Raw genomic sequence first — 12,805 nt, 5'->3', positions numbered from 1 at the left:
CCCAATCCTCACCTGTTTTTACAGACGAGGGAACTGAGGTTGAGGAAGCGACTTGCCCGAGGTCACGCGGCGGATACGAGGGGCGGCGTGGGGATTAGAACCCACAACCTTCCGGGCTCTCGGGCCCGGGCTCTATCCCCGCCGCCGTGCAGCTCAGCACGGTGCCTGGCACCCGGGAAGTACCCGCTCTTCACCTTCCTCACACAGCAAAGCCTGGCCCTGTGCAGAGGTGAGACTGGGGAGTGGGTGGGGGGGGGGTCTTTGGGGGTCACCCCCAGGGCCCGCTCAGGGGGGCAGGGAGACCGGGGGAGTCGGGAGAATCACCCCACCTCCGCCACTCGTCCGCTGGGTGACCTCGGGCAAGTCACTTCGCTTCCCTGGGCCTCAGTTCCCTCACCCGTCAAATGGGGATGGAGACCGTGAGCCCCACCCGGGACAACCCGACCACCCCGTCTCCACCCCGGTGCTTAGAACAGTGCTCGGCCCATAGTGGGCGCTTAACGGATACCCTCGCTATTATGAATCGGGGGGGGGGGGGGGCTGCAAGGGGCAGGGAACGTGCCTGATTCACGGTGCCCGGCCCGCGGTGAGCGCTCAATAAATCCCACCGTTGGGAGTCGGGCCGGAAGGCGGAGAGATCAGCGGCCGCCAAATGGTTCCAGGTAGCGATTCATTAGAAAAACAAGGGGCGGTGGGGCCAACCCAGGCCGCCGGCCCCCCCCCCGTCCCCCCCCCGTCCCCGCCCCGTCCGGGGTCAGTGTGCGAACTGGCGCCGGTCGGCGGGGGGCTTCTTGCTGACGTGCTTGAAGATCCTGGCCTTCTGGACCGTCCGCGACTTCTGGTAGCCGAAGCCTCCGCCGCCCCCGCGCTTCTGCGGCTTCCTGCCCTGGCTGCCGTTGACGTCTTCGGGGCGGGGTCACGGAAAGATAACCCGAGACCGGAGGGGGCCGGGGGTCCCCCCCCCCCCCCCCCCCCCCCCCCCCCGGGTCCCCGGCCGCAAAGGATACTGAGGTCGACGAAGGGGGGCACCCTGAAGCCGAAGGAGAGGGCCACCTGCGTCAGGTCGAGGCTGGCCACGTTGTAGATCTGCTTGAGGGCGTGCGAGTCGTAGGCCCGGATGTAGGACTTGTAGGCCTCCTGGCCCGACTTGTGCAGGAAGTAGTTCTTCTCGATCAGCTTCTCCAGCTAGAGAGAGGCGCGCGCCGCCGGCGGGGGGTGGCCGGCGTGGCCTTTAGCCGGTCCAGCCCCGGCCCGGGGAGACCTGGGTTCTAATCCCGGCTCGCGCGAGGCCCTTCGCTTCCCTGGGCCTCGGTTCCCTCCTCTGGGAAACGGGGAGAGCGGGAAGCCCCGGGAGGGGCGGGGACCGCGTCCCACCTCGCGATGACGACGTGCCCACCGCGGTGCTCGGTACACTGCCTGGCACGTCGTGAGCGCTCGGCGAATAACGGTGGTATCTGTGAAGCGCTTACTATGGGCGAAGCACCGTTCTAAGCGCTGCGGGGGGGGGGGGGGGGGAATACAAGGCGATCAGGGTTGTCCCATGTGGGGCTCACGGTCTTAATCCCCATTCTCCAGATGAGGGAACCGAGGAACGGAGAAGTGACCTGCCCCAAGTCACACAGCTGGCAAGCGGCGGAGCCGGGATTCGCATCCGTGACCTCAGACTCCCACGCCCGGGCTCTTTCCACCGAGCCACGCCGCTTCATCATCATCATTAATATTATTATTACTTCTCTGGGCCTCGGGTCCCTCATCTGTTGAGACCGTGAGCCTCACGTGGGACAACCCGACGACCCTGTATCCACCCCAGCGCTTAGAACGGTGCTCGGCACATAGTGAGCGCTTAACGGATACCAACGTTATCATCATCATCCGTTAAACGGGGACGAAGAGTTGTGAGCCCCACGTGGGACGGGGCCCGTGTCCACCCTGACGACGCCGAATCCACCCCGGTGCTTAGCACAGTGCCTGCCACATAGTAAGCGCTCGACGAATACCATCACCTCTCCGGGCCTCGGGTCCCTCACCTGTCAGATGGGGACGAAGACCGGGAGCCCCACGCTCGACGGGGACCCAGTCCGACCCGATGAACCCGGACCTACCCTGGCGCTTAGAACAGTGCCGGGCGCCTAGTGATAATAATGATGTTGGTATCTGTCAAGCGCTTACTATGTGCCGAGCACTGTTCTAAGCGCTGGGGTAGACACAGGGTCATCGGGTTGTCCCGCGTGGGGCTCACAGTCTTCATCCCCATTTTTTTTTTACAGATGAGGTAACTGAGGCACAGAGAAGTTATGTGACTTGCCCACGGTCACCCAGCTGACAAGTGGCAGAGCCGCATTCGAACCCATGACCTCTGACTCCAAAGCCCAGGCTCTTTCCACCGAGCCACGCTGCTTCTCTAGTAAGCGCTCAGGTGATAATAATAACGTTGGTATCCGTTAAGCGCTTCCTATGCGCAGAGCACTGTTCTAAGCGCTGGGGGAGATACAGGGTCCTCAGGCTGTCCCACGTGGGGCTCAGTTTTCCTCCCCATTTTACAGACGAGGGAACCGAGGCCCAGAGAAGTGACTCGCCCACAGTCCCACAGCTGACGAGGGGCGGAGCCGGGATTTGAACCCATAACCTCCGACCCCCCCCAAGCCCGGGCTCTTTCCACTGAGCCGCGCCGCTTGGGAATCGTACCGTAATCGATCCTCCCCCTTATCACCTGAGACTGGATGTCGGAGATCTTGGCCCAGGAAAACTCGAACTCGCTCAGGGGCACCTGGAGGGGGACGGCGGCAGAGGTCGGCGGGGGCCGGAGGGAGCCCGGCCCGCGTCCGGTGATTCCTTCCCCCCGGATCTCCCCCGGCGCTTAGAACGGGGCCCTGCGCGCAGCAGGCGCTTAACAGATCCCGACGTTATCGTCTCCGGACGCTGGCGCGGCCCCCGGCCCGCGTCCCGCTCCGCCCCCACGGACCTTGGCCTGCTTGAGGTAGCGCAGGAAGCCCAGCTCCTCCGGCCTCAGGATCAGCAGGGCGTGGCCCCGGCCGTCGATGCCCCGCGCCGTCCGGCCCACGCGGTGGATGTACTCCTGCCGGCCGCAAGTCGGACGTCCGGGTCAAGGCCGGCCCGGGAGGGCGCGACCCCCGCCCGGCTCCCCCCCGCCTCCCCCCCCTCCCGGGCCGGGGCCGCCCACCTTGGGGTCGTCCGGGGGGTCGAACTGGACGATCCAGTCCACCTCGGGGATGTCCAGGCCGCGGGCCGCCACGTCCGTGCACAGCAGGATGCCCGAGTCGGCGTTGCAGAACTGGAAGAAGGTGGTGGTCCGCTTCGTCTGCTTCTGCTTGCCCTGAGGAACGCGGGGGCTTTAGGGCGATTCCCGTCCTCACCCGGGCGCGCGGGAGATACCCGCCGACCCACCGCGACCACCCTTCGGACCCCCGGCTCCTTGCGGGCGGGGAGCCTGACCGACCGCCAGCTCCGTCACGGTGCCTTCTCCCCCACGCTCAGCGCAGCGCTCGGCCCCGGGTGAGCGCTCGATGAGCGGCGCGGCGGACGAAGCCGGGGCCTGGGGGTCGGAGGGTCTGGATTCTAATCCCGGCTCGGCCGCCTGTCTGCCGTGTGACCTGGGGCGAGTCACTTCACCCCTCTGGGCCTCATCTCCCTCACCGGGAAACGGGGACCGAGACTGGGAGCCCCATCCGGGACAAGGGCCTTTCGTTCGATGGTATTTATTCAGTAGCGTTTATTGGGCCCTTACTATGTGCAGAGCACTGGACCGAGCGCTTAGAATGTACAAATGGCCCGATCTGCTTGCATCGGCGTGGCTCGGTGGCAAGAGCCCGGGCTTGGGAGTCAGAGGTCGTGGGTTCGAATCCCGGCTCGGCCCCTTGGCAGCCGGGTGACCGTGGGCGAGTCGCTTCACTGCTCTGGGCCTCAGTTCCCTCGTCTGTCAAATGGGGATGAAGACTGGGAGCCTCACGGGGGAGAACCCGATCACCTTGTATCCTCCCCCGGCGCTTAGAACGGTGCTCTGCACATAGTAAGCGCTTAACAGATACCACCATCATCACCCCCCCCCCCCCCGGCGCTCAGTACAGTGCCTGGCATATACTAAGCGCTTAACAGATACCACTATTGTTGTTAAGAATAAACACCGTCATCGTCATCCTTGATCGATAAGGTGGATGGCCAGACGGGAGGACAACTGGGGGCCACTCACGTGACCTCACTGTGGGCAGGGAACGCTGACGGTATCCGTTAAGCGCCGACTCTGTGCCAAGCACCGTTCTAAGCGCTGGGGTAGATACAGAGTCATCAGGATGTCCCACGTGGGGCTCGCCGTCTTCACCCCCATTTCCCGGACGGGGTGACCGAGGCCCGGAGCGGCGAAGCGGCTGGCCCGCGGTCGCCCGGCGGAGCCGGGGTCGGAACCCACGTCCTCGGACTCCCCGGCCCGGCCTCTGGGCGCGTCTCGTTCGTGGCCCTCCCGGTCTCTGCCCGGGGCCCGGGGGGCCCGAGCGGACCAAGGGGTCACTCACGTGGATGGCCATGACGGGCAGGTCGATGTAGTTGAGCAGCTCGTAGTGGTACTTGACGGACATGCACGAGGAGAAGAAGACCATCAGCTTCTTCTTGCGGTTCTTCTTGAGGAAGGTGAAGAGGAGGAGGAAGCGCTTCTCCGACGGGCAGACCACGTACCCCTGCCGGAGACGGGCGCTCGCATCAACCCCCGCCGCCCCGGGCGGGCAGGGGGCCGGGCTCGGGGGGCCGTGGAGGGAGAGCGAGCCGGGCCGCCCCACCCGCCCTCCCCGGCTCACGGGCCGCGGCCTTGGCCGTTCTCGACTCCTCTCCCTCGTCCGACCCACACGCTCCATCCGTCCGTCGCTAAGTCCCGTCGGTTCCAGTGTGGCGACGTCGCTGGAAATCCGCCCCGTCCGAACGCTCCCACGCCGCTCCGAGCCCTTCTCCTCTCCCGCCCTGACTCCCGCATCGGCCTCCCCGCCTCCCGTCTCTCCCCACTCCGGTCCTGACGTCACTCTGTCGCCCGCATCGTTTTTCGCCAGGAACTTTCGGTTCACGACTCCCCGCTCCTCGAGACCCTCCCGGGGTTGCCCAGCCCCCTCCGCATCGAACGGAATCTCGTCACCGTCGGCTTCGAGGGCGTCCGTGGGGTGGCCCCGTCCTTCCTCCTCCACCCTGGGCCGCACGCTCCGCTCCTCTCGTGCCGACCTCCTCCCTGCCCCTCCAGCTCGCCCGTCTCCCTGCCGACCCCCGTCCCACCTCTGGCCCGGAAGGCCCTCCCTCCTCACATCCCGCAGACGACGACTCTCCCCCTCTTCAAAAGCCTTACCGCAGGCCCACCTCCTCCGACGGGCCTTCCCTGACTGCCTCCCCATTTCCTCTCCTCCCGCTCCCTCCCGCGTCGCCCCGACGCGCTCCTTTTCTTCATCCCCCCTCCCGGCCCCGCACCCCTTACGTCCACCTCCCTCATTTATTCATTTCTATTGACGTCTGCCTCCCCCTCTAGTCCGTCCGCTCCTCGTGGGGAGGGAATGTGTCTAGGACACATTCATTGCCCTCTCCTAAGCGGTTAGTACAGTGCCCCGCACACAGGAAGCGCTCAACCAATACGACCGACTGCCTCTGGACCGTCAGCTCCCCGGGGGCGGCGACCGTGCCTACGCCGACCTCTCCCCGGCGGCTCGGCACGGCGCTCGGCACGCCGGATGAAGAGCACCGATCGATCGGGGCGGGGGGGCGGAACTGACCGAGATTCAGGGGGCGAACGGCGACGGCCCCCTCCCCACCGGCCCCGAACCTGCTCGAGGCCGTCCACGGTGGCCACATCCTTGTGGTCATCCACGCCGACGTAGAGGGGCTCCTTCTTCAGGGAGATCTTGGCCAGGTCCTCCACCTTGCGCGTCTGCGTGGCCGAGAACAGCATCGTCTGCCGCCGCCCTGCGGGACGGTCGGTCCTGTTTACGGAGCGCTCGCCGTGCGCAGGGCACCGGACTGAGCGATCGGAGGAGGACGGCGCGGCAATCGACAGACACGTTCCCTGCCCACAGGGCGACCGCGAGGACACCGCGGGGACACCGGCTCAGGTCTCGGGGCGGCTGACCTGCCTCCGCAGGGGCGTTCAGTTCAGTGCTCCAGTGGTGGACTGTCAGCTACTTGAGGGCAAGGACTGGGTCTCCTAACTCTCTTGTCCTCTCCCAAGCGTTCAGCACAGTGCCCTTCACACAGTATTAATAAGCACGATGCTAGCTGTTGAGCGCTTACTCTGTGCCGGGCACTGCACGCCGGGGTGGATCCAAGCAAATCGGGCTGGACACGGTCCCTGGCCCTCGTGGGGCTCACGCTATTCGTCCCCATTTTTTTTTTTACAGAGAAGGGAACTGAGGCACAGAGAATAATGATAGTGTTGGTCTTTGATAAGCGCTTAATCTGTGCAAAGCACCGTTCTAAGCACTGGGTGGGGATACAAGGTGATGAGGCTGTCCCCTGTGGGGCTCCCAGTCTTCATCCCCGTTTTCCAGATGAGGGAACCGAGGCCCGCAGAAGTGAAGTGACTTGCCCCAAGGTCACCCAGCTGGCAAGCGGCGGAGGCGGCATTAGAACCCACGACCCGCGACTCCCAAGCCCGGGCTCTTGCCGCTGAGCCACGCCGCTTCGGTAGAGCTCCCTGGGGGCCGTGCCCGACCCGGTCCCTCGCCCTCTCCCCAGGGCAGACCGTCCGCGCCCGGGGGGCGTCTCCCTCGCTCCGTCGTCCCCCCCCCCCCCGGGACCGCCGCTCACTGGGCAACAGCTTGATGATCTGCTTCATCTCCTCCTCGAAGCCGACCTCCAGGATGCGGTCGGCCTCGTCGATGACCAGGCACTGCAGGTTTTTGAACATGAAGCCCGGGGTGTTCTGCGGGCGGGAGGGGAGGCGGGGGTGGTCGGTCAGCGCCCGCCGGGTCCCCCCGGTCCGGCCCCCCGGCCCCCCCCGGTCCGGCCCCCCGGGCACCTGCATGTGGTCGAGGAGGCGGCCCGGGGTGGCCACGACGAGGTTGACGCCGTTGGCCAGCTTCTGGGCCTCGGCGGAGCGGTTGCTGCCGCCCATGACGAGGCCGTAGGTGTGGACGTGGTGGGTCATCAGCTCCTTGAGCACCCCGAACGTCTGCATCGCCAGCTCCCGCGTCGGGGACAGGATCACCACGCCCGTGCCTGCCCATTTGGGGAAGGGGGGGGGGGGGATAATAACCATATTCATTCGTTCAATGATAATGTTGGTATTTGTTAAGCGCTTACTCTGTGCAAAACACCCTTCTAAGCGCTGGGGGAGACACAGGGGCATCAGATCGTCCCACGTGAGGCTCACAGTTAATCCCCATTTTAGAGATGAGGGAACTGAGGCCCAGAGAAGTGAAGTGACTCGCCCACGGTCACCCAGCTGACAAGTGGCGGAGCCGGGATTCGAACCCAGGACCTCTGACTCCCAAGCCCGGGCTCTTTCCACTGAGCCACGCTGCTTCAATAGTATTTATCGAGCGCTTACTGTGTGCAGAGCACTGGACTAAGCGCTTGGAAGGCACAATTCGGCAACAGATAGAGACGATCCCCGCCCAATGACGGGCTCACGGTCTAACAATAATGGCATCTGTTGAGCGCTTACTATGTGCCAAGCACTCTTCGAAGCGCTGGAGGGGGAAACAAGAGAAGCAGCGTGGCTCAGTGGAAAGAGCCCGGGCTTGGGAGTCAAAGGGCCTGGGTTCTAATTCCGGCTCCGCCGCTCGTCAGCTGTGTGACTGTGGGCGAGTCACTTCACTTCTCTGGGCCTCAGTTTCCTCATCTGTAAAATGGGGATGAAGACCGGGAGCCCCACGGGGGACAACCTGATCACCCTGTATCCCCTCAGTGCTTAGAACAGTGCTTGGGACATAGTAAGAGCTTAACAAATACCATCATCATACAAGGCGATCAGGCTGTCCCCCGTGGAGCTCCCAGTCTTCATCCCCGTTTTAGAGATGAGGGAACTGAGGCCCAGAGAAGTGAAGCGACTCGCCCCAGGTCACACAGCAGACAAGTGGCGGAGCCGGGATTGGAACCCACAATCTCTGACTCCCAAGTCCAGGCTCTCGCCACTAAGTCACGCTTTGACTCATATTTTTGCTTTGCACAGTAAGGGCTCAATTAATCTATAACTCTATAGTGATAATAGTAATAATAATGTTGGTATTCGTTAAGCGCTCACTATGTGCCGAGCACTGTTCTAAGCGCTGGGGGTGGGGGATACAAGGTGAGGAGGTTGTCCCACGCGAGGCTCACAGTCTTAATCCCCATTTTCCAGATGAGGTCACTGAGGCTCCAAGAGGTGAATAAATACAAGAAATAAATGGTGGTATTTGTTAAGCGCTTGCTCTGGGCAAACCACTGTTCTAAGCGCTGGGGGATACAAGGTGATCAGGTTGTCCCACGTGGGGCTCCCAGTCTTCATCCCCATTTTCCAGATGAGGTTACTGAGGCCCAGAGAAGTGAAGTGACTTGCCCAAAGTCACACAGCTGCCAAGTGGCGGAGCCGGGATTAGAACCCATGACCCCTGACCCCTCAGCCCGTGCTCTTGCCACTGAGCCACGTCTACTCGTTTTGTCGTCCGTCTCCCCTCTTCTAGACCGTGAGCCCGTCGTCGGGCAGGGATGGTCTCTACCCGTCGCCGAACTGCACTTTCCAAAGCGCTTAATACAGTGCTCTGCACATAGTGAGCGCTCGATAAATATGACTGACTGAAAGGGAAGGGGCAGGAGGGGCAGGGGAATGAGGGGAGGCGGGCAGGGGGGGCGAGTGGGCTGGTGGGCAGGGCGGACGGTGGGGGAGAAGAGGGGAGTCCTCACCATTCCTGGGCATGAACTTCAACTTGTAGATGAGCTCGACGGCGGGGATGAGGAAGGCCAGGGTCTTCCCGCTGCCCGTCTTGGCGGCGGCCAGGATGTCTCTGCGGGGTGCGGGGTGCGGGAGGGCGCCGCTCAGGGGGTCCGGCCTCCCCCTCCCCCAACCAATCCGCCCGGGGGTGACCCTTGGCCACGCCCCCATTTCCCCGTTCATTCGATTCGAGCGCTGACTGTGTGCAGAGCGCTGGACCGAGCGCCCGGGAGAGGACGTCCCGACGACCAACGGACGCATTCCCGGCCCGCAACCAGCTCATCTAGAGGGACCGGGAGACCGGAAGCCCCTCGTGGGAGGCCAGCGGATCTATCGTCCTCCCCCCAGTGCTCGGCCCAGGGCTCTGCACACAGTAGACCCTTAATGATAATTCCCATCCTCGTTGAGTGCTTACTGCGCGCTAAGCGCCGTTTTAAGCACTGGGGTAGATCCGGGGTCGTCGGGCGGTCCCCCGTGGGGCTCACACAATTTCCAGAAGAGGGAACTGGGGCCCAGAGAAGCGGAGCGGCTCGCCCCGGGTCACCCAGCGGACGAGGGACGGAGCCGGGATTAGAACCCACGACCTCCGACTCCCAGGCCCGGGCTCTTGCCACCGAGCCGCGCCTCTAATCGGTGGTCCGTCGGCAGGGACGCCGCCGCGGGTCCTCCCACCCCTCTCCCGCCGTCCCGGGCCCCCGTCCCCCCCCCCCCCCCCCCCGTCGCCTCCCCGCTCCTGGGGGCGTCTCTCACCTGCCCTGGAGGAGGGGGCGGATGCTCCTGTGCTGGATCTGGGTCATGTTGGCGAAGCCCATGTCGGCGACGCCCCTCAGCGTGTTCTCGCTGACCAGGCCCTTCAGGGAGGCAAACGACGTGTCCTCGAAGGCCCCTGGGGACGCGGACACACACGTGAACGCGCACGAGAGCGACTCGGTACGCGCCCACCAAATGGGCCCCCACTGGGGGCGGGGCACCGTCCTGGGGGCAGGGGCCCGTGTGCGGAGAGCTTGACCGGGCGCCCGGTGGGCGCCGCGCCGAGCACCGGTTTTTATTATCGTTATTTCGATGGTATCTGCTAAGCGCTCACTACGCGTCAGGCCCCGTAGGGCGGCGGAGCCGGGATTAGAACCCGTGACCCGTGACTTCCCGCCCCCGGGGGAACCTGGCCGTTACCCGTCTGGCCCAGGGGCAGACCGGGAACTTCGGGGGCCTCTGCCGGATTCTGGTCTCGCTCTCCCTCCTCTTCGGCCTCCATCTCGGGCTGCTCCCGGGGCCCGTCCTCCTCGTCCTCCCCGGGCTTGGCCCTCTTGGTTTCTGAGAGGGGCGGGGGAGATGATAATCACAATAACGACCGTACCCGTTGAGCGTTCACTACGCTCCAAACGCCGTTCTCGGCGCCGCCGCGTCCCGCTCCCGGCCCCCCGCCGCCCCAGAGTTGCTCTTGACCATCCCGGGCCTCGGTCTCCCCCTCCGGGAGGGGGGTTCTCCGGGGCGTGTGGGCCCGCCTCGGTCTCCCCCGGCGGGCCGGGGGAGGCGGTGGCCGCCCAGCGGGCCGGGGGTCACGTTGGGGGGGGGGGGGGGGTCCGGCCGCCCACCTGGCTCCTCGTCGGCCGCCGCCTTCCTCTTCTTCTTCTTCCTCTTCTTCTTCCCGGGGTCGCCGGGGCCGTGGTCCCGGGTGCGGGCGGCGGCCGGCGCGGGCGGGGCGGGGTCCGGCTCCGGCCCGTCGGCCTCTGTGGGGAGACGCGGGGGGGGGGGGGGCCGGCGGTCAAGACCCCAACCACCCCGCAGCGGCACGGTTCTGGGCCATCCATCGATAAATCTCTAACTTATTGATTTCTATTCTATTCCTGGGGGCAGGGAATAGGTCTGTTGGTTGTCCTACGGGACTCTCCCAAGCGCTTAGGACAGTGCTCTGGCACGCGGTAGGTGCTCAAGAAATACAACTGAATGAACGGATCGTATTTATCGAGGCTCACTACATGCAGAGCGCTTAGGAGAGGGCGAGACAAGAAGCAGCGCGGCTCAGTGGCAAGAGCCCGGGCTTGGGAGTCAGAGGTCATGGGTTCGAATCCCGGCTCTGTCACTTGGCAGCTGTGGGACTCTGGGCGAGTCACTTCCCTTCTCTGGGCCTCCGTGACCTCATCTGGAAAATGGGGACGAAGACCGGGAGCCTCACGGGGGACGACCCGAGGACCCCGTCTCTTCCCCCGGCGCTTAGAACGGTGCTCGGCACATCGTGAGCGCTTAACAAATACCAACCTCATCATTATTATTAAATTGGTAGAGAGGTGACACGCTCGCTGCCCACAATAAGCAGCAGCACGGATAGAGCCCGGGCGTCGGAAGGTCATGGGTTCTAATCCCGGTCTCTACCCTCAGGTCATGGGTTCTAGTCCCGGTCTCTGCCCTCAGGTTATGGGTTCTAACCCCGGTCTCTGCCCCATGTCTGCCGTGCGGCCTTGGGCGAGTCCCTTCACTTCTCTGGGCCTCGGTGACCTCCTCTGTCACATGGGGATTAAAAACCCTGCGGCCCACGCGGGACTGGGCTTGGGTTAATAATTGTGGTGGTATTAAGCGCTTGCTATGTGCCAGGCACCGTTCTAAGCGCCGGGGGCGGATACAAGGTGATCGGGTTGTCCCACGTGGGGCTCCCAGTCTTCATCCCCCTTTGACAGAGGGGGAAACTGAGGTACAGAGAAGTGCCTCGCTCAAAGTCACCCAACTGACAAGTGGCGCAGCCGGGATTAGAACCCACGACCCCAGCCCGGGCTCTTGGCAATGAGCCGCGCTGCTTCTCAACTCGACCACCTTGTCTCCCCCAGTGCTTAGCACATGGTTGGTACTTAAGGAACCCCATGACCACCTTATAATAATGTTGGTATCTGTTAAGCGCTCACTGTGTGCCGAGCACTGTTCTAAGCGCTGGGGTAGACACAGGGGAATCGGGTTGTCCCACGTGGGGCTCCCGGTCTTCATCCCCATTTTACAGATGAGGTGACTGAGGCACAGAGGAAGGGAAGTGACTTGCCCAAAGTCACACAGCCGACAAGTGGCCGAGCCGGGATTCGAACCCATGAACCCTGACTCCAAAGCCCGGGCTCGTTCCACTGAGCCACGGGCGCTCCGTCCAGTGCCCTGCGCGCACCCGGGAGGCGCTCAATACATCGGCCCAGCGCCCCCCACCCCCCGGATAATGGGGCCTCCGCGCCCGCGCGCGGATAATCGCTCTCGGGTCCCCCCGCACGGATAATCGGGACCGAGGAATCCACGCGCGCCGACGGGGGTGCGGATAATCGGGGCGCGCGACGCGCGCGGATAATCGGGGCGCGCCCCCGATAACCGGGCCCCGGCCGCTGACCCGGCGGGTCCTGCTGCTGCTCCTGCTGCCGCTTGCGGAGGTTCCGCTCCCGCTGCTTCTCGTTCCGCTTCTCGATCTTCTTGCGCAGCAGCTTCATGGGCAGGTGAGACATGACGGCGGCTCCGGACGGGCGGGCTCCCCCTCACGGCCTCCCTCACGCGGCCGATGGGCGCGTCGGACCGGAAGCTGCCGCGCGCCTGACCCCGCCCGCCGGCAAGCGCTTCCGGGGCGAGCCCGGCCTGGGGCCGTCACTCGGGCGACGGAGGGGCGGGACTTCCGGGAGCGGTCACCCGGGCGACGGGGGCGGGACTTCCGGGAGCGGTCACCCCGGGCGACGGGGGGCGGGACTTCTACCTACCGGTCGGGGCCTGGGCCTGGGCGATGGAGGGGCCTGGCTTCGAATTCCACCTCTGCCACTTAATCAGAATCAGAATAATAATAATGATGGTATTTGTTAAGCGCTTACTATGTGCAGAGCACTGTTCTAAGCGCTGGGGGAGACACAGGGTCATCAGGTGGTCCCACATTCATTGATTCAATAGTATTTATTGAGCGCTTAC

General features: G+C 64.4%; 1 protein-coding gene across 1 annotated transcript; it reads right to left on the bottom strand.

Moving 5' to 3' along the window:
• Nucleotides 1–651: 651 nt before the first annotated feature.
• On the bottom strand, nucleotides 652–12,357 carry DDX18 (DEAD-box helicase 18). Its single transcript, XM_029059523.2, has 14 exons — nucleotides 12,246–12,357; nucleotides 10,483–10,617; nucleotides 10,061–10,201; nucleotides 9,641–9,776; nucleotides 8,863–8,963; nucleotides 6,998–7,197; nucleotides 6,787–6,901; nucleotides 5,807–5,946; nucleotides 4,527–4,688; nucleotides 3,182–3,334; nucleotides 2,963–3,076; nucleotides 2,711–2,767; nucleotides 1,008–1,185; nucleotides 652–903 (listed from the first exon to the last, which is right to left on the bottom strand). Exons 1-14 carry the CDS (start codon nucleotides 12,355–12,357, stop codon nucleotides 755–757), a joined length of 1,893 nt encoding a protein of 630 aa, XP_028915356.1. The 3' UTR covers nucleotides 652–754.
• Between the last annotated feature and the right edge of the window lie 448 nt (nucleotides 12,358–12,805).

The sequence above is a fragment of the Ornithorhynchus anatinus genome, chromosome 1, assembly GCF_004115215.2.
Source record: "Ornithorhynchus anatinus isolate Pmale09 chromosome 1, mOrnAna1.pri.v4, whole genome shotgun sequence".
Taxonomy (NCBI): Eukaryota; Metazoa; Chordata; class Mammalia; order Monotremata; family Ornithorhynchidae; genus Ornithorhynchus; species Ornithorhynchus anatinus.
Note: the sequence above shows the minus strand (reverse complement) of the source record. Positions and strands in the feature narration are given on the sequence as shown.

What these genes read in the sequence shown, in the direction of transcription:
- DDX18 (XM_029059523.2), bottom strand. Translation starts at nt 12,357, where the DNA reads ATGTCTCACCTGCCCATGAAGCTGCTGCGCAAGAAGATCGAGAAGCGG. An exon ending in CCGTGGACGGCCTCGAGCAG is followed by an intron (nt 4,689 to 5,806) that starts GTTCGGGGCCGG and finishes CGTCTCCGGCAG; the next exon opens with GGGTACGTGGTCTGCCCGTC. An exon ending in TGCCCGTCATGGCCATCCAC is followed by an intron (nt 3,335 to 4,526) that starts GTGAGTGACCCC and finishes CGCGTTCCTCAG; the next exon opens with GGCAAGCAGAAGCAGACGAA.